Raw genomic sequence first — 22,313 nt, 5'->3', positions numbered from 1 at the left:
TTTCTATCTTTTCATGCATTCCTGAACAGCACTTTGGTCAGGCTGTGCACTGTTTTAAATGTGCTCTATTATTAAATAAACTTGAAACTTGATTGTAATACGGGTAAATAGTAACCAGTGTTCCCACATCTTAACTTCAAAATTCAAGGACCGTTTAAGGACTTTCTAGGTCCAATACCCTCAAGGACTAAAGGTGGGGACACATTTCAAGTGAGAGCAAGGTTACATCGTGTTCCCTTTTAAGATACATTGTTACAGTTCTGTTTCGAGGGAACTCGCACTGTGTCACTGCGGTGACACTTTGGGGACCCCTCCACGGGTAAGTGCATCTGAATGTGTATATCAAATTCAACCAATGGTGAGGCTTAACGACAAAGACAGGGTGAAGCGGGAGCCAGGAAGTATATCGCTATCTGAAATATTGCCAAAGACGGCATTACAGGGCACAGGAAGTATGGCAAGAAGACGCAGCGTCTCGTTCCCTTCTTAGGAAACAACAGTTACATACGTAACCTGAGACGTTTTCATGTGTCAAACACAAATATGCAAAAAAACATTTTGGGAAAAGATATAAGCATTTTAAGTGAACAGTTTAGCATGTGTGCTTAAAAGTCTATTTAAGCACTTTCAATGACCATGTATGTATATTTTCCAAAGCGTCTGGAATTTTTTCCCCCAGATTCACAAACTTTCAAGGATTTCAAGGACACGTGGGAACACTGCGTAGCGCATCACACGGGTAGCTGCTTCATATGTATCCTTAAGGTATTATATTGCTATGCATCGACATCGCATTTGCCTCAGTTATGGAGATGCACATCTCTGTATCTGACTTTTAATAAATGTTTATTACGACCTAAAATAATTAATTATAGAATCAAGAAAATTATAGTTTACAATATACAGTATATATCTGTATTTCCAGCTCAGTCTCACGAAATTTCTTTATATAGTCATATATTTTTTTGATTCTTTTTTCGTGATATTATCACGAATTTCCGCGTTTTTTCGTGATCGTATAACGAATTTCTGTTTTCGTGTGATTATCACGTATTGGTGCTATACTGGTTTTTCCTATTTTCTTACAATTGTCGCTTCGGTTTAGGGTTAGATTTACATATAATGACATCCTTACCCAAACCCAACTCTAACCCTAACGCCAGGGTTTTTCATATAAAAAAATGAATCAGAAAAAATTGTATAAACCAATGTATCAAGTGACATTCTTATACAAGCACAAAATCTAACCCTAAACCGAAGCGACAATGATTTAAAAATAGGAAAAAGCAGTTGAGTATCCAATACGTGATAATCACACGAAAACAGGAATTTGTTATACGATCACAAAAAAACGTGGATAATATCAAGAAAAAATAATAAAAAAATACGTGACTACACTGTAAAAAAATTCCGTAGAAATTGCATCTGGGTTGCCGGTAACTTACCGTAGATTTAAATTTATGTTTTTTACTGGCAACATTTTGTTCAAAGTTAAATAAACATTAAACATTTACAAGTCTTTGTCTTTACAGAGTAAAAAAAACAGCATCAAGCAAAACATTCTGGGAAACAAAATCTGAAGCAAAAATCAGAAAAAGGTTGATGATGATTTCTGGTTCCCAGAATGCTTTGCATGAGGCTGTTATTGTATAGTTTTATTCTGTAAAGATAAAGACTTGTTAATATTTAAAATTTATTTAACTTTGAACAAACTCTTGCCAGTAAATAACATAAATTTAAATCTACAGTAAATTACCGGCAACCCAGCTGCAATATCATTGTAATTTCTACGGAATGTTTTTACAGTGTATATCACGAAACCTTGTGAGACTGGGTAGGTATTTCATAACACTAAAATAAAATATATAAATGAATAATGTAAAAATAAAAGGGAGATTAATGTCTCGTGGATTTTACTAACTCTTTTATCTAAGGTTTGTGCCACGTACAGTAACTACAAGAAAAAAACAATACTTGAACTTTTGACAAGCCAAAAAAGAAAATTTGACCGGGCTAAACTGAGATCCAAATACAAAATGACCCAAATTTAACAAAATTGTTGGTCCTGCCACCTTGAAATAACACTGGACGTAAACAGAGTTTTATTTTTTCTGTCTTGAAATCACACTGGTCAGGAAAACATACTTGTGTTTGTCTCTATAAACCACGATGGCTAAACTGCGCTGACGGCTGTTTGTCAGAAGGCCAAAGTGTCTGAGATTTTAAAGAAACACTTTGGGTTCATTACAACTTTAGCAATATCTGTGCCAAGCTGATTACCATTAGAAATGAATTTAAATAATTTTGTTTCTTGAACCATGCTGCTTGTCCATAAAGCCTTACTTGACCTAGATGAGATACATCTGTCTACCTTTAAAACACACATATGGTGTAAGGATTGTCATTTCAGACGGGAAGTACAGAGCTGTTACCTATTTATGTTCATGTGAAATAGTAAACCCCTCCTGATCACAGAAGTGTGAGATAAACAGTTGTGGGAAAACTCTGTCCACGTTGTAACATTTCATGGCTGAGAATGTTTAGACTTTAATAGGCTGAAATGGGCTTCGAGTTCGCAAGAAAGACAAAAAGGTAGAGTAAGAAAAAGTGAGAGAGTGGGATGCAACATACTGATGGCAATCTGGGCATGAGGCTTTAGTTAGCAGGGATGTGGTGAGCTGAGAAATGACTGAGGTTTCCCACACTGCTGCTTTCCTCAGCACTACACACAAACACCAGCAACACAACAGGCTGTCGAAATATGGATTTCATACTGACTTCTATTGTTCTTAAATAACACAAATTATATTTAATTTAGACCAGCCCCAATCCTCAATTTTTTTGTAGAAATAAATACTTTATTTAGTTCATGTCTGAGCAAGTTTTACTGCAGTTATCTTCTTTTGTGTAATTTTGTACAGAAAACCTCAGCTAGCCCCACACTTCCCCATAAACAATCACATAAATATATATCTACTACTATATAACTACTATATGAATATAATTATTTCACAAAAACACATATACAGTACGAATTCACAATATCAGTCAAACCCCATGATTCATTGTGTTTAACTGTCACTGTCCCACAGGTGGGATGTTTGGCACTACATATGTAAAACAATCATTTCTTAGTCTTAACCAGCAATTATCTTGACAAACTATATATAAATCAATGGAAAGCTCTCAGATTGGGGTTTTTACCATTTTTTTGCAAAATAATTATATAGTACGTGTAATTTTTTTCAAATGTCACTGGCCAACAGGCGTGCCCAAGGTGTTTTTACATTTATTATTAGATATCTTATAAACCTGAAATAACCTTGACAAACTATATACTGTTGGAAAGCTCTAAGAATGTAGTTTCATATTTCAAGGCCATTTGATGATAGAAATTTAGTAGTGACAGCCATTTCGTTAAATGTCACTCACCCCGTAATTATTATATATACACAAAATTGTAATATCGTATTGTAAATCTTCAAAGATTTTGACAAACTATATATTACTGGAAAGTTGAATGTAGTTTTCATATTTCAAAACCTTTTTTCATTAATAATGATGCTGTGACTGTAATTTATTAATTTGTGATTTGCTAGTATGCAGCAAAACGTTGACACCTAGTGGCCTTTGTTGGTAAACCACAAAAGAGTGACAAAAACCCTCATTGTTTGTGATTTTAACTTGAAATTTGGACCAGAACTGGTTTATTTTTGTAATATTTTGGTAGTAAAACATTTAAATTTGTATACCTATTTGATTTGAAAGTATATACACTGAAAAAAAATTAATTCAATGAAAAATTTAAAAAATTAAAATTGTTACAGCAGTGTAATTTTATTTAAAAAAAAATTAAATTATGCAACAAACTATACTGAAAAATTATTCATTCAATTTACTCAATTTTTTTTAAGGTAAGTGGTTGCAATCAATTTATTAAAGCTACATTTAAAAAAACAGTAAAATAAAATAAAAAAACTTTTGTTTAAATGTAGCTTAAATAAATTGATTGCAACCACTTACCTTAAAAAAATTTAGTAAATTGAATGAATCATTTTTCAGTCTAGTTTATTGCATTATTTGATTTTTTTTTTAAATAAAATTACACTGCTGTAACGATTTTTTTATTTAATATTTCCACTTCACACAGTTTAGTGAAAAAACTTTAAAGTCTCTTCTTTAAAAGAGAGCAAGATCTTGCTTCTAGACCAAAGAATGACAGTGTTAAATAAATGTGAAAGTACACAACACCTTTATACATTTTCAAGGGGGTGGGGGGTAACAGTTAAAGGGTTAAAAACTAGTTCACCCAAATATAAAAATCTCTAAAATTTTACTCATCCCAGATGTATATGACTAGACCCAAACAATTAACTCCATTAAAAGTCATCATTTTATCTAATAATAATAATAATACTTTTTAAAACCCAAAGTGGTACAGGCGAATAAATCAAACAATCTTTCAAAAATGCAAATAAAATTATGCTCTCTGCAATTTTGAACGTAATATATTTTTTATCAAAGTATTGTGTTTACATGAGGTAAACTTTAATCATAATATTGCCAAAACCTTACTGGAATCACACTATAATGGGAACATGTATACATAGTAATTGATTTATGATCCACCCATCTAGGTATCACTATTAAAGAGATAGTTCACCCAAAAATGAAAATTTACTTACCCTTATATTGTCATAAACCTGTAATGAGTTTTTTATTCTGTTAAACACAAAGATGTTTTGATAAATGAACCATTGACTTCCATTGTAGGAAAAAACAAATATTATGGCAGTCAGTGGGTGCCGTCAACTGTGTGCTTACCAACATTTATTAAAATATCTTCTTTGGTATAAATAAACTCATACAGGTTTAGAACATCATTCGGCTGAGTAAATGCTGATGTTTTTTTGGTGAACTATCTCTTTAAGAATCCATTTAACTGCTTGTGTGTGTGTGTGTGTGTCTGTGTGTGTAATCCACCGGGGGCCAATTTGTCTCTAGAATTGAGCCCATGCCTAATAAAAATGTTCCTTGTAAAATGCCAAATAGATAGGCATGTTGTGGTTAGTGTAACATTACTCACCCTTGGTCCAGTGTCTCCCTGGTCACCCTAAACAGACACAGACGAGAAATACAATGAGAAACACAATGGTATATAAATTGCAGTACAACACTTGAACTCTTCCTAAAAATTGTCTGTGGTGTTTGCCTGTGTAATAGTTAATGTCACAAGGATGTTGGTGTTAGGATGTTTACTTTAAATGTGCCAAATGATTTCTTTGTTTTAGAGACTTTCTAACCCAATAATGAGAGCAATTAGCTCATATAAACAGTCTCAGTCATAACTTATTACGGTTAACCATCAATATTTCCTAATAGTCTTAATTATAACACAAAAAGAAAGCATATAAATTAAAGACAATAACAAATAAGCGTCACAATGTTTGGAAGAGTAGTATCCTGAGATTTCATGTGTTTGTTATGTTGTGTTTTTTTTTCTCAATGCAATCAAGCAGAGACTGCCGTCATCCACCACAAGTTTTTAGTTCCTCTAATTTCAAGCTCCAAAACATGTGTTTGTAAACGAAAGCCAATGCAAACAAAATCTGAAAACATCTGCTGAAAACTGAGAAAAGTTTTCTGTTTTTGGGATACAATATTGACTAAAGATATTATAGTACCTTGTCTCCTTTCGGTCCCTGCAGCCCCTGGAAATAAATAAGTTGATTAGACAGTTTGTCAAAAATAAACAATTGATGTGACAAACGTCTACAGGTGAGAATTGACCAATGAGAGCACACTCTCAAAACCACATAAGGTGTGATTTATTCACTAATACTAACCACATCAATCTTTAGCGTAGTCATGTCCTCTCACTTTCAGGTGCACCTTATCTCAGTGATTTTCCAGTCATCTTTTATCAATCTAAAATGTCTGGCAGTACCTCTTTCTCAATATGCTCTCAATAAAGCTGTAATCTTTGATCTTACGGTCACCCGCAGATAGCATGATTTAAAGTCAATAAATTTGATAAAACTATTACTGCCTGTCAGATAGTAAAATGATGGCTTTGGTGAAGTTAAATAGGTGTGTAACGATCTACTCAAATCTGCTTTTTATTCCTGCTCATATTTGGCACAACAGTGTGAACAGCAAAGAAAAAAATACACATTTTTCAATTCTGATTTTCCATAGGAGGACATAAACGAAATACAGCATTTGTATCTTAATATGTCTTTCGTCATACTGTATAATTTTGCAACCTTTACACTGTCAGGTTGAATTTCATGAAATTAGTAAATAATATTAAAGGTGCCAAAGAATGCATTGAAATAATATGTGAAATTGTTCTCTGATATCTACATAGAAGGTATGTGGCTTTATTAAGTGCAAAAATATCCAGAGACGGTTTTACATGTCCATTTAAAAGGGTCATGAATAATAATGTTGAGCTCTGCTCTGATTGGCTGTTTCCCAGAGCAGCTCCTTCAGTATCTCTGTGTGTATGTAATCAAGCCTTATGTTTGAGTCTGTATCAGACGAAGATGCAGATTTTGAGGATTATTCAATTGTTTGGAGATTGTTAATGGACGTATCTGAGTGATAAGTTTGTGTTTTTTTATTATTGACCTTACATATTTGTTACATCAATAGCAGAACTTAGCATTAACTAGCATATAACTCAGAAGTCACAACTTTGTTTTTAGCATTGTAACAACATTGAACTTAATTTAATGTGTAATTTAAATGTTGGGGGCGTAATTCTCTACTGTAATGTTGAGATTGGCCTGTTTTCAATCTGTCTTTTGCATGCACAAGGTTTTTACATTAGAATGGGTTCACGATGTCATACTGTAACCATGTACACAGCTTGTATTATTAATCTATGCCTAGGTAAATAAATTATACCTTTAAATATTACATAGAAAGATGCACAAACAAATAGTTTAATGCTGTTATTTATTCCGACCCTGCACATTTTGTATGTCGGGTCATAAAAAAGGCAGATCACCGTAATGTGATCTAAGAAAGGCACAGCAGGTGCATGCTTGCAAAAACCCAAAACTAGTCCTTTATCACACCTGAATGAGATCTACGAACTCGGTTGACTGATTTAGGGCAAAACAACATGACAAAAGTCTTTCACAGGAAGCAACAGATTAATGACACTTGGAGGTGGTCTGTCTTACAGATGTCCAATAAGATGAAGTAGTTTACTTTACATTGGACAAATTGGCCTCCATTGACAGTGCTAAAGAGCATAACTGGCTCGCTAAACGTTTATATGAAAGAAGAAAGAACACACATGTTAACAATGATAAATTCTCTCTTATTTTAGTGTGTAATCCATTATTTCCATCACATTTACAAAATTGACATACGTACACAGCACTCTATGGCATTTGACCTTATATTTAAGATGATAGATGACCTAAAAACATAGATGTAATTTCCCACGATGCCATGCAACAATAAAACCATAATTTCGTAGTATGGAGCTGGAAGATGTGTGTTAAGTTTGTCTAATGAGAAGACACCTTATATCAGGGGGTCCCAAACTGGGGGGCGTGAGATATGCATCATAAATTCTGAGCAATTATAAATAAAAAAAAATAAGGCTACTAATAGGGTTGCAAAGCTCGGGAATTTTGGAAATATTCAAAGTTGGAAACTGAAGCAATTAAAAAAAATATGGTACCACAATGCAACATATTCCAGTGTAATTTTCATGCAAGTTTCCAAAATTCCCAGAATTATGCAACCCTAGCTACTTACTATTGTATTTATTTAATATATATTTAATATGTTTTATTTAATTTAAATTCTAAGTTTGAAATAGTTTTATGTCATGAATTTTCTTTGGATGAGGCGCAAAGGGATGCACTACATGGGGGTTTAAGGGGTATTATGCTGAAAAGTTTGAGAAACACTGCCTTATATAAACCTATAAACTCTTAGATGGTAAACATGAGCCACAGAGAAGATATAAATGATATTTACCTGGCTTCCTTTAGGTCCAACAGGACCCTGTAAATAAAAATAAACAAATCACATCAGTAATAAAACCTTAATCTAAACTTAACCCTGTATTCAAAAAATGAATTCCAGTTTTCAAAAATGATCCCAGATGTCATGAAATGTTTTGGCACAATTTATTTGCATGTTATTTAAGTAATGTTGATTCAAATTTAAAACGTTTAGATCAAAGGTTTCTCTTGGAGCATCTCAATTATGTTGAATTTATACATCAATTTAGATCTCTTATCTTTTAAATAACCTTATGTATAGAAAATAGCTATTTAATATTGGGCAGATATAATATTGAAAAGAGCTTCATCTGATATTTCAGCGCAATTGATGAAATAAGATTGCGCAACTTTCACACACTCACAAAATGAAACTAATCAGTCCCTCCAGAAAAACGCGATCACATAATCAGCCAAAGTCCACATATATATGCGCGGGGGGGGCGCGCATTTTTTAAAATACGCCACACTTTCAGAGCATAAATTGCAGATTTCCGTGCGCAATATATGCAGGGCTTGCATGATTTTACAATCGCCACATTTTCGTAGAAAAAGTCACATAAATCTAAGTAAAAAATTGAAAAATGTTGCATTTACTTAACACAAGTGCAGCCATGTCCCCTGTTGCCATGGGAACGTTATGAAGTGACGTGATTGTGTGACGTGAACATCATTGAAAAGCTTCAAAAGCTGCAAACAGTTTTTGCAAGTTCCCGCAGCTTTTGCAAGTTCCCGCAACTTCATCGCATAAAATTGCACAAATAATCCGCATATTTCACCACATTTTTTTTTTAAGTAAACGTGCCGCAAGATCAAGGATTTTTGCTTGCAACAATCACAAAAAAACTCAGCGTTTTTCTGAAAGGACTGACTAATGAAAGACGCATAGATAAGCCGTTTTAATTTATTAATGAAAGCATAAAGTTAGTGATGTACACTGTGTGTTCGCACTAGAAGTCAGAAAAGATGTTAAACATTGTGCTCAGTACCTCATATTAAATAAACAGGTGGCCTCCTGTGGCTGTTCCAACACATTCAACCACATGCGCGTTTACACTAAAAGCAATCCGATCGTAAGCGTTTTCGACTAAATTTGAATGTGGTCGAAAGTGAATGAGTTCAAAACGTTTTGAACACCGTTTACACCTGTCTTTAGCGTCGCCCACTTGTGATCCGATCGACGAAAACACATCTTAATAGCAAGTTTAAACAGTCCCTTAGATGCAGACAAACTCTGATAGGCAGAAAGCTTCTGCATAATTTAGGGCCTTTTTACACATGGCCACTTCATGTGTTTTGAATCCACAAATTTGAATCCGATCATCTACTCCCGTGCAAAATGCAAATACGCTATTCAAAATTAAAAAACTTAAAGGATTAGTCCATTTTCTTAAAAAAAATCCAGATAATTTACTCACCACCATGTCATCCAAAATGTTGATGTCTTTCTTTGTTCAGTTGAGAGGAAATTATGTTTTTTGAGGAAAACATTCCAGGATTTTTTTTATTTTAATGGACTTTAATGGACCCCAACACTTAACATTTAACTCAAGACTTAACAGTTTTTTTCAACTGAGACTCTAAACGATCTTTAACGATCTTTATGAAAAAATTATGTTTTTTGAGGAAAACATTCCAGGATTTTTCTCATTTTAATGGACTTTAATGGAGTTTCAAAGGACTCTAAACGATCCCAAACGAGGCATAAGGGTCTTATCTAGCGAAACGCTTGACATTTTTGAGGAGAACAATAAAAAATATGCACTTTTAAACCACAACTTCTCATCTATCTCCGGTCCTGTGATACGCCACCGCGACCTCCGCCCCAGTGTTTACAAGTGTAAAGAAAGAGGACCGTTCTGACGTTGTTGTATGTCAAATTATACTAATAAATGTCTTAGTGTCAGTTTATTGTTTGAAATGGTCCGCAAATGTGCGTTTCATATATGTAACCTTTCTACGTCACTACGCAATTACGTGAGGTCGCTTGCGCATGACAGGACCGGAGATAGACGAGAAGTTCTGGTTTAAAAGCTGATGCCTGACCAAAGACCACCGGCAGAACCCGCTTAATCTCCGCTTAATCTCCTTCCGTTTCAATGTGTATATTTATATATCTGCCAAGGGTTTTTTCCTCCTAGGACTTTTTTTTTACTTCCCCGGCTAAAATTCCGGGGTTTTTTTCTCCTAGGGGGTTTTTCAACCCGGAGAGGCAGCCTTTTTGGGCTTAACTTCTATACGTTACATTAGTAATACGTTTGCTTATAATGTTGATTTATAGCCGCAGCAAATTTAGCTGCTTGTGCTATCGTGTATTATGTTATGCTATCTGTCGATTTTCTGTGCTTTTCACTACATCTATTATGTAAAGCTGCTTTGATACAATTACCAAATTGTGAAAAGCGCTATATAAATAAAATTGAATTGAATTGAATTGAATTAAAAGTGCATATTTTTTATTTTTCTTGTCAAAAATAACAATCGTTTCGCTAGATAAGACCCTTATGCCTCATTTGGGATCATTTAGAGTCCTTTGAAACTCCACTGAAAAAAACTGTTAAGTGTTGAGGTAAGTGTTAAGTATTGGGGTCCATTTAAGTCCATTAAAATGAGAAAAATCCTGGAATGTTTTCCTCAAAAAACATAAATTCTTCTCGACTGAACAAAAAAAGATATCAACATTTTGGATGACATGGTGGTGAGTAAATTATCTGGATTTTTCTTTAGAAAATGGACTAATCCTTTAAGACAATGTTTATGCAACAAAAGGCAGCACTTACTGTATGTTGTGCTGTATGTTGTGTTTTATTTCTTTGTTTAATATCATTGGAGTTTGTCTTTTATTGGTTCTACAAAGTTTTTTATCCGCTGCCGTCGCTCCATAAAGTTATAAGCGTGTCGTCTTTGTTTGTTTGCCTCTTTGCCGGCTAAATTCCGGGTGACGTGTTTGCGATTGGGAGAAGTTATGCGCTGACATATGTGGTTTAATCAACCAGATGCATTTACACTTGTCCAGTTTTGTGTGAAATGCATCCCAGACCACCTCCTGAAGGTGGCATTTAAAATTTTAAATCCGTTTCGAAAACGTTTCGGATGGCATTTACACCTGGTCTTTTTACGATCGGATAGCTATCCGATCAGAGAAAACCCATGAAGTGACCAGGTGTAAAAATCCCCTTAGATGTTAAAGGCTAAGTGAGTAATCATACAGAATACCAATCAGATCTTTTCCAATTTTTGGGGTTGGCCAAACACATGACCCACACCATAAACTCATATTAAGACGGGACAGGGAAAAGTAAAAGTATTCATGACTTTCTGCTGGGACATTCACTCCTGGACAGAGTCTCACACAATTTCAGATCATTATAAAAAGATTTCCTGTAGAAGTGTGAAAAACAACCTAGAAGCTTTTATCCAAACACTTGAACATCTGTCTCATCACACATTCATTGGACTGCACATTTTTAAAAGCTGGGAAATACTCACAGGTTTGCCATCCAGACCGAGTGGACCCTGAACAGTGGAAAAAGACAAAAACAGATGATTATACCCCAGGAGTCCGGCAGACAGCCTGTTAGAATAAGGTTACGTGCAGATGGACTGTGAAAGTAAGCCAGCAAATCATTCAAGAGATGACAAAGAGCAGGAGAAAAATGCAGAATTAAACTGAAACAATATTGTTGGGCGATCATGCCATCCCTATACGTAGAAGATGGTGAATGGACTCTGTGTCTTCCACCAAATAGTTATACACACATTTTTTTGTGCCATACAACACCAATATTCTAATGATGGGATTAATGCATATGAGATGCAGAACTACACTACAACATGACTCAACACGGGGTTGCTTGTTAAATTTTGGAGGCTGTGTAAAATGTCCCATCAGTCAACCTCTAAAAGTAGCAATGTCAAAAATAAATCATATAAGTGTGAGAGGTCATCATAATGTCATTGCCCTTTGACCTTTAAAGCGTATATCTGTACTATTCCACATCTTCTTCCGAGGTTCTTTCGAGCTAAGAAGGACTTTGAGTGTCAACATCACAAAGACAACTCATACACATTCATACATTATTTTTTGTGCCAGAATGCATCATATCAACTCAAGAAAAACATATGACAAGCAAAACTGGGCACAGGTGTGGTCACCTTAGATTTGAAGATTAAGAATTGATTCCAAAATTGGCAACGAAAAAGGACGTCATAATGCGATACTAAACAAAACCAAATGCATATGCTTGAGTCTTTACATTCATATATATGGAAGTCAAGGTTTAGGGTGACAGGCCCTGAAGACAAATGGAGAGAGGAAACTTTAAACTTCAATGAAGTGTATGCGTATCCAAACCTACTGAAACATCCTGGCCTAAAATCACTAAAGCTCAACTTCTGTCTTTGAATGAACAGACAAAAGATGGAAGAGTCCACCGTGGACCATAAACCATCCCTGCACAGAGGAACGTTCAGGACAGCAGGAGAATTTGTTTTACGGATGTGCCAGTAGATCCGATCACCACATCTGGGAGCATTTATGCGGCCTACTGTGGCAACTCCTCACGGTGAGCAGACACCATGTGCGCACACAGGTCACTGCTGGTGGACTTCCTGAAGGAGAAATGGATGAACGGGCCGAGACATTTACTCTGATTTATGATCACTGGTGTTCGGGTCTCAGACCATCAAACTTCATCATTCATGAATGAGGATAGACTTTCTGACAATCCACCCATTCTGGGTCTCTTAGTGCTGACCCAAAACCAAAAACATATTGAATGATTAATCCATCGTGGTTATTGGGAATCTAAGTTAGTTTATAAATTTACCAGCAAACAGTAGCAACACAGACAAAATTTGAATCTACACTTGGTTTGAGCCCTATTTCCAAAAGAGATTTTTAAAGAGACTTTGGCCACTAAGCAAACACCAAGAACATAGAAACTAAAAATGCCATCGCAAAGAGAAATGTTATAAAAACACTCAGAACTAAAGGGTTAAACATTTACATTTGAATGTACTGATTTTGTAGATGCTTCTATCCAACGCTTTTTATTTTATTTTATTTTTTAGAAGATTGCATGATTTCACCCCCAATGGTCCATATGGATGTCACACACGAACCAACACAACTCAATTTATGATCCCCGAGGAATTAACGTAACTGCTGTAAAAAAAAGTTGCACTTACATTTTTAAGTTTAAACAACTTGAAATTACAATTAATTTAAACTTTCTTGACTACAATGTAAAAAGTGAAAAGTTAAATCAACTTAAAAAATTACTTTAATTGGTAACACCTAAAAGTTTTTTTCAACTTAAATCTTTCACCTAAAGTGAATTTTTAAGTTGAATTGTAACAACTTGTTTCCAATAATGCTTTAAGTTTATCCAACTTTTCACTTTTTACAGTGTAGTGAGGAGTTGTTGTCAATGATAAAAATTAAATTAAAATAACTTCTAATTAAACTTTATTTTGATAATTAATAACAACTCCTAACTTGTCATGAAAGATTAAATTAATTGTAAATTCAAAGTGATTAAACTTGCAACAAGGAATTTATTTTACGGTGTAGAAAAACAAAACCCTGTTATTCTTCCTAAACCGTCTTTTACTTTTTAAGTCTTCTATGCAATCTGATTGATAAGTCGGATGTCACACAACATCAAGAAAGTCCAAACGCTCTATCAGATGCTTAGACAAACAACAAAACATACTAATACACACTTACGGTGGGCTTTTAAAACTACGAAAAAATCATGATCCTATCTCTATTCTACGGAGCCCCTAAGGTGACATTGGAGTAAAAAAAATTTAAGTTTAGTTTCATGTGCTCATGTGAAACTTTCATGTGCTCAAGCGAAGCCTTCATATGCAGAATTTTTTTTAAAGTTTAGTTTCGCGTGCTCACGTGAAACTTTTGCGAGCCCACGTGAAAGCGAAAGTTTCATGTGCGCACGCAAAACTAAACTTTAAAAAAAATTCTGCACATGAAGGTTTCCCGTGAGCAAGCAAAAGTTTCACGTGAGCACGCGAAACTAAACTTTAAAAAAAAATTCTGCACATGAAGGTTTTGCGTGAGCAAGCAAAAGTTTCACGTGAGCACGCGAAACTAAACTTTAAAAAAAAATTCTGCACATGAAGGTTTCGGGTGAGCAAGCGAAAGTTTCACGTGAGCACGCGAAACTAAACTTTAAAAAAAAAAATTCTGCATATGAAGGTTTCACGTGAGCACTTAAAACTAAACTTTAGATATTTTTTCCCCCTATGTCACCTTAGGGGCTCGGTACTATTCTGTGGTCCCAGTTGACAATACAGCATTTATTTTTAATGATTCTTTAAAATGTTATTGTCCGGGACGCCTTAAGCCTGGAAAACGTGTACAACGTGATATGAATAACCAGAAATTATAAATGACCATTTAGATTTATAGTCTCTCTTAAAATCAGTGTAGGGTAGCAGTATTTTTTTACGTCGCGACTAAACATGTGGTCGTAATTTAATGAACACATCTAATACAAAACCTCATAAAACAATTCAAATCAACATAAGTTCAACCAAATTCCCAAGAAGCAAAAATCCAAAGATTTACCAAATATCTGTGTTCGAATTAAGGGGGGCTGGGGTGGTCCCGGACCTAATATAAGCACTGAGGGACCCCCCTATAAAGCAGAAAAATATCAATTAGGGTGGGTTCCCCCTAGTTTTTATTAAATTAAAATACTACATGAATTAAAACTTCTTGTCCTGTGCTGCCACAAAGCTATATTGTCAATTATTAGTCCCGATTTCGTAATAAACTAATCCAAAAGATTTCTGTCTGAAATAAATGTAAACTGCGCCTCACACTATTTTTTGGAGGAATTGACAGATTGTTCAATTTAGGATGGTTAGGGGCTTTTAAAAAAATTCTCCTCAAACAATTATTTCACACTTATTTGAAAGGTTAAACATGTTAGGGTTTGAGTTAAGGGCAATTTTGGGTTTCTTTGATTGAAACGTTGATCCAGGATCAACAAAAAAATGTTTGAGTTAGCTAGGGGACCCCCATAATCTTTGACATAATTCGAACACTGCCAAATATATTTAACCACAAAGTGCAAAGGAATGAAAACAGAGCTTCAGATTACCAGTAAAGCCACGAGAAAATTAAATAATGACTTTTTTGTCTGTTGCCCTTTGCCAGTCTTAAAGTTTTTTCAGCTCTGCTATAAATTGCAAATTCATCGCAGGGTAATCGAAACGCTTCGAGTTCATGCCTACAAAAGCATTCCTGCTAAAATTGGACTTCGTGGTGGGCTCAACGCTGTAAATATGTGGGGATCGAATCAATGATTCCTTCCAGTTAAATTGAGTCTTAAATGTTCAGGCGCTGTCTGATCAAAAGAATATTTTACAGTTCATGACTCTCTTAAGAACATACTTAACATATCATATCTGAGTCGGGCAACACAAAACTAGTTTTCTTTCATTGCCAATAATAAAAATGTAAGTGCTTTGCTAACAAAAAACTATCCAATGCACTTCAAGCATGGTAATATGTGTAAAATCGGGGCCTACTGATATATGTACAAGATATTAAAGATATTAAACATTCGTTTATGAATTGAATAATTAACATACAATTTAATCACTTCTTCATTTACTTTAATTCGACTGAGAAAGGAGATCAGTCTATATCTATATATATATATATATATATATATATATATATATATATATATATATATATATATACACACACCAGTTTTGTAAAGCAGTCAGGAGCACAAATATTTAACCTCCTTTTGTTCAGGTTTCCTCTTTCTGTTTGAAAGAAACTCAAGCCCCATAATCTCACCGGTGAGAGAGGACCAGTCATCTGGATATAATGCCTATGAAGTCTCTCTCGTCTCCAAAGGGACTATCTTTTACCGAACTGTTTTATACTGTATATAAAATGAATCTCCTTCCTACTGGAAGACGCTCGCAGATTTAATCTAGAACCACTAGCATGCATTAAACATTCATAAACACCTTACAGCAGATTCTGGCTTTGATGGCATGTTGGAAAAATTAATTTGTGGGTAACACTCGGATACATTTGGGGTTCTTTGCTGATCTTGTTTCTCCCCAGGCAATTTCTGTCACTTAAACTACCCTGTGAAAATGTAAGGGGATCTTGCACATGGTAAACCCAGCACATCCAGGTAGCCAAGATCCTCCATAAAGCTCCTTAAAAAATGACACTTCCATCAATGTAAGCATATGGTTTATTTGCCCACTTCAGTAATAAGATGCACAATTGAAATCTTAATCACAATTAAACAGCGTTAAACTGCGAAGGGTTTCCCCGACATCAGAAGAAACATCTATCTTAACTGACAATCACATAACCATGCATGTGAAACGAATGTGTCTTTATTTTCCCGTCATCAATGATTTAAACCGGTTTTCTTTTCTCACTGTCCGTGTCAGAGAAAAACCTCGTGTTAAAATAAGAAAGCCAAAAGGGTGATTTATTAAAGGAGGCAATGACGAGCATGTGAGAAAGATTCCCGTCTGACTCTGGGGGTAATACAGTCTGTTTACCATACTGCTAATCAAATCACAGCTTCAAATGAGCTCAGACAGCATGTGGGCACCACCTGAATGAACAAGAACAATGGCGAGATATCTACACACGCACATACACAGACCACATGTGCACATGACATGCAACCCGGCACATGTTCAGAACAAATGGATTGCCATCATACAGTACAGTGACCCCTCAAAAATATTGCCACACTTAAAAGGCTTGAATGACTTAAACAACATTTTAAATTAAATTGATTTAGTTTGTAAAAAGAAATAAAGTAAGTAAGAAGGATTTTATCGTTAATTAAACTATTAAAAATGTGTGGCTTAATTGGAATAAAATAAAATAAATGAATTTTAGTTGAAAACGAAGTAAATGATCATTTAAAAAGTTGCCTTAGCAAAAAAAAAAACTGTTTTAAGTTTAAAGGATTAGTCCATTTCCTTAAAAAAAAATCTGATAATTTACTCACCACCATGTCATTCAAAATGTTGATGTCTTTCTTTGTTCAGTCGAGAAGAAATGATGTTTTTCAAGGAAAACATTCCAGAATTTTAATGGACTTCAATGGACCCCAACACTTAACAGTTTAAGGCAGTTTAAAATTGCAGTTTCAACGGACTTTAAATGATCCCAAACGAGGAATAAGGGTCTTATCTAGCGAAACGATTGTCATTTTTGGCAAGAAAAAAAAATATGCACTTTTAAACCACAACTCCGGTCCTGTGACGCGGCAGCGCGACCTCACGTAATATGTCATCACATCAAGAGGTCACGGATAACGTATGCGAAACTACGCCCCAGTGTTTACAAGTGTGGAGAAAGAGGACCGTTCCTACACTGTTGTATGAGGAATGATACTAATTAATGTGTCACTTTATTCTTTAAAATGGTCCGCAAATCAGGTCGTGCTGGCGCGTCACACAGCTGAAGGAAAAAGAGAAGTTGTGGTTTAAAAGTGCATATTTTTTAATTGTCAAAAAATGACAATCGTTTTGCTAGATAAGACCCTTATGCCTCGTTTGGGAGTCCTTTGAAACCGCTAAAAATGAAGTCCTTTGATATTATAAACTGCATTAAAACTGTTAAGTGTTGGGGTCCATTAAAGTCCATTAAAATGAGAAAAATCCTAGAATGTTTTCCTCAAGAAACATAATTTCTTCTTGACTAAACAAAGAAAGACATCAACATTTTGGATGACAAAATGGTGGTGAGAAAATGATCTGGATTTTTTTTTTAAGTAAATGGACTAATCCTTTAAGTTGAGGCACTAAAATATTATCTAAAACAAAATTTGAAATAAAAAATTGAAATAAAAAACAAAATTTAACTTAAAATAGCAATATTAGTTTGAAAAATGTATAAAAAGCTAATAAAATAACAAAAGCTTGTGGTAAAGTTACTAAAAATTTAACTAAAATTAACCTGAAAACTAAAAACGTATAAATAAAAGTTAATTCAAAATATTCATATTTATTTAATTTAAAAAACTAACTAAAATTATACGGTTTTGAATTATATACTGTTAAATTATTTTCCTGAATTGGTTTAAAATAAATAAAATAATGACGAAAAATTATTTATTTGCAGATGTCACTTTCGTATCTCACGCAATGACATTTCAAAGGTATTCAAAGATTTTGTGGGGCCACTGTATCTATACACAAACTTCCTATTTGGCTCCTGTTTCTCTTTCACCAGCTAAGCATCGTTCACACGAGAGTTCTGACCAGGGTTAGCGTAACAACATAAATCATATTTAATTTATTGATATGACAAAGTACGACCTAAACATTTCTTTGTGAAATTTATACTAAATAAGTGTGTGATGCACACACACAGGTTTCTATATTTTACTGGGTCTTTTCATAGACGTAATAACTTTTATACTGTACAAACTGTATTTTCTAATCCCTTCCCACCAAATCCAACCCAAAAAAACCTAACCCTCACAGAAAACTTTCTGCAATTTTATTTTTAAAATATACACTTTCTCATGGGGACCAAAAATGTCCTTACAATTAAAAAATGGCTGGTATTACTATATCTTTGTGTGCACATTTGGTACCAACACTGTAGGGTCTATCAGGTACGTGCACACACCCACCCACCTGTCTATAATTAACAACAGACTTTTCCCGGCAGACGTACAAGTCTGGGAAAACCATGAGTGTTCCTCTTATCCTAATTTGCTGGCATGAATGTGCCGGCCTGACATTTGCAGTTATCTGGAGGAAGATCTTGTAGTGGATGCTGTGTGGCATATCATTACAAACATCTCTGTGATAATAATGACGAGAGAGAGAGAGAGAGAGAGAGAGAGAGAGAGAGAGAGAGAGAGAGAGAGAGAGAGAGAGAGAGAGAGAGAGATAATATCTGATGTGTAGTTGACTACTAAAGACATGCAGTAAGGCTTAGTCACAACTACTGTAAGACAAATATACTCTCTCTTAAACTCATACTTCACACCACAGTGAGTAACCAAACACTGCATGATAATCTGAGCCAAACCAACTAAACCAAGGGCTCCTCAATTAGAGACCAGACAAAACAAAGGTAAAAAGTCTCATTCACTTTGTGACTCAAAGTAAAATAACCACAATTTGACCCCAAATTGACATGTTCCAGATCGGCCTGCAACTCATCACACTAATCCTCTGATATTCTCCTGAAAGCCACTAGAGGCCACCAGACCACCAGCATATCAGGTGACAACAATTACAACATTACACCTCAATCTGCAATCTATCCCATAGACCCTTCGGAAAAAAAACGTAAAAATAAACGCTTGAAAAATGCTCTTAGCTGTATGGCTCCATAAAGCACCTTTAACATCACCAGAACCTTCATTGTAATAGCACAATGTTGTTTAGATTACAAAAAGGTAAAAAATGAAAGGTGTTTGGGGAAACAAAAATTGGTTTTCCTATGGCATTAAGGCAAAGAACATTTATATTTATGTATACACTAAAAATAAAAACATAGATTTTTTTTACTTAACGGTCACTGTCCCAAAGGTGGGACGTTTGGTATTACATATTTAAAAATAATAATTTCTAAGTCTAAACCAGAACTAATCTTGACAAACAATGTATTGTTGAAAAGTTATCAGATTGCAAAATTATGATATAGTACAAGAAATTATTAAAAATTTCACTGGCCAACAGATGGGCCCAAGGTGTTTTTACATATTTATTATTAGATATCCTATAAACCTGAATTGATCTTGACAATATTGCTGCAAAGCTCTAAGAATGTAGTTTTCATATTTCAAAACCTTTTTTCAATAATAATAATGCTGTGCCAGTAATTCATTAATTTGTGATTTGTGAGTTTGCGAAAACCGTTGACACCTAGTGGCCTTATTTGGTAAAACCACTAAAAGTGTGACAAAAACATTGTTTTTGATTTTAAGTTGAAACTAACTAATTGAGACCCATGGCCTTATTTTCATAGCATTTTGGTAGTAAAACATTTTAATTTCGTGAGTTTATAACATGTAGGGCCCTATCATACACCCAGCGCAATGCACGACGCAAGTGTCTTTTGCTAGTTTAAACTCAGCGCAATGATCATTTTCAGTTTACAAAGTCATCTAAATAGGGATTAGACATAGTGCAGGCGCAACTGGCTTTTAAATGGGATGAGAGCTGAGACTCTCATTGGTTACGCCCAAAACACACCCATTCCTCATTACAAGAATAGGAACAACCCTTTTCGACCCTGCATTTTCCCCATCATTAAATTAGTAAAAGTGGAATCGAACACGCCCGATTAGACCTGGCGCCGGGCGCTTTAGACAATGCGCTTAGATCATTAAATAGGGCCCAAAATGTATACTTTACTGCATATTTTTATTTTTTTTAACTATATTTTAGTTTAATATTCAGAACTCAAGACACTTGAGTGAAAAACTTAAAAGTGTCTTAATTTTTTAAGAGAGATCAAGACTTTGCTTCTAGACCGAAGAATGGCAGAGTTAAAGCAACACCAAAGAGTTTTTTTTACCTTAAAATAACGTTTCCAAAAAAGTTTCAGTGGTTCATCCACTCAAAACAGGGTGAATGGCACTTTCACATTCGCTTTGCAGCCCTCTATCGGCCAAAACCGCACTAAAGAAGTTTCCAACCGTCGGGTAGTGGTCCTGTAGTTCGAGTAAAAACTACAAAAACTTGCTTTACGGCAGACCTACAATCCAATCAGAGCCAGCTATGCTGCAGTATTTACGACAGTGGTAATGAACAATTACGCTTCTAACCTGTAGGGGGAGCAAAGAGCAATAAGTCTTTAGTGTTGCTTTAAATTAATTTGAAGGTGCACATTGCCCCCCCACTCAAAAAAGGGGGGTGACAGTTAAAGGGTTAATGTAGTTTGAATATAAGATTATATTATGCATAGCCTACAGTTTACCTAGCAAATAAAATGTGTTCCATGTGTTTCTTATTTAAGATATTTAAACAATAAAAAACGAACCTGTGTCCAGATATTAGACAACAATCTTTAGATGTGTGCTGGCAGAGGTGAAGGTTAATATAAATATAATAATAAAAACCAAGAGAAACCAGTTGATATATCCCATGCTGGAAACCATAAAAACACAAAACATAAACTGCTGCTGATGCTGTTTTTTTCTGTACGGTCACATGTAATGATTTGTCTATGGCCAATCCATTTTCAACACCCGATTTCTTCCAGTACTTCCATTTCAGGGCAATCCAGAAAGAAGGAAATTTTTATCATAGCCCCTAAGTATCTCTGGTTCAGTTTCCCGGACACCAGTTTAGCCAATGGCTTGTACAACGGTAAAACATTTTCAACAGAGAAACATCATTAAGAATGTAATTAAAGCCAGAAGTGCTTTCTCGTATCCAGGAAATTGAGCATCATTACGATTCAAGCAGCTGAAACATCAGCAGTCGTGTTAAATCACGCTATTTTTACTATTGCGACTATCAGACTTTATATGACAAGATGTGCATAATGTTGATACATAAAGTAAAGGGTGCAGTAACAGGTTGTGCAAATATACCACTGACAGTACTACTAACTTATCTCTGATTGAACTACACAAATCATTAAACTTCACAAATTTAAAACTGATGTTTAGTAGGGTAGCAGGAGAAAAAGATAAAGTTAAGAGAAAGAACTGTCAAGATTGACAGTATAGAAGGTAAAGTCGGGGTAGAAAGAAATGCAGCTCCTTAAAGGGACAGTTCAACCAAAAATTAATTTTTTGTAATCATTTAATCACTCTCAAGTTGTTGCAAACCTGTATAAAGGTTTTGGTGAACAAAAAGGAAGATATTTGTAATTAAGCAGGAAACAGGAGCACCATTTACTTCCATAGTAGAAAAGAAAAATACTATGGAAGTGAATGGTGCTCAGAAAGGGTTTGGCTACAAACATTGCTCAAAATATCTTTCTATGTGTTCAGCAAAAAAAAAAGAAATGTACAAGTTTGCAACAACTTGATGATGATTTTTGGGTGAACTGTCCCTTTAAGAGAAAGAGCCAGAAAGAAAATCATTTAAAGAGAATTTACCGGGTAACCGTCTCGTCCATGTTTCCCCTGTACAAATAAAATTGGGTACAATAAATAAACAAATATTTAACAAAAAAAAAAAACAATTTCTTTTAATCTTGTGATGTATACACGATGACATCACTACAGCTTTTATGTTGTTAATTTTGATGCAGACATGAATAGCTGTTTTTAAAATCTG

The 22,313-nt window shown here is 34.7% G+C and overlaps 1 protein-coding gene across 1 annotated transcript in view; it reads right to left on the bottom strand.

Moving 5' to 3' along the window:
- The window catches only part of col23a1a (collagen type XXIII alpha 1 chain a), a 47,910-nt gene that overhangs the window by 24,123 nt on the left and 1,474 nt on the right, over positions 1-22,313 (bottom strand). The window contains exons 3-7 of the mRNA XM_073812109.1: positions 22,133-22,159; positions 11,520-11,546; positions 8,005-8,031; positions 5,685-5,711; positions 5,087-5,113 (exon numbers count right to left, since the gene is read on the bottom strand). Of these exons, the coding sequence (XP_073668210.1) occupies positions 5,087-5,113; positions 5,685-5,711; positions 8,005-8,031; positions 11,520-11,546; positions 22,133-22,159 (135 nt within the window). The remainder of the gene's footprint in view (positions 1-5,086; positions 5,114-5,684; positions 5,712-8,004; positions 8,032-11,519; positions 11,547-22,132; positions 22,160-22,313) is intronic.

Source organism: Paramisgurnus dabryanus, chromosome 16, assembly GCF_030506205.2.
Source record: "Paramisgurnus dabryanus chromosome 16, PD_genome_1.1, whole genome shotgun sequence".
Taxonomy (NCBI): domain Eukaryota; kingdom Metazoa; phylum Chordata; class Actinopteri; order Cypriniformes; family Cobitidae; genus Paramisgurnus; species Paramisgurnus dabryanus.
This window is presented reverse-complemented; position numbering and strand designations above follow the sequence as displayed.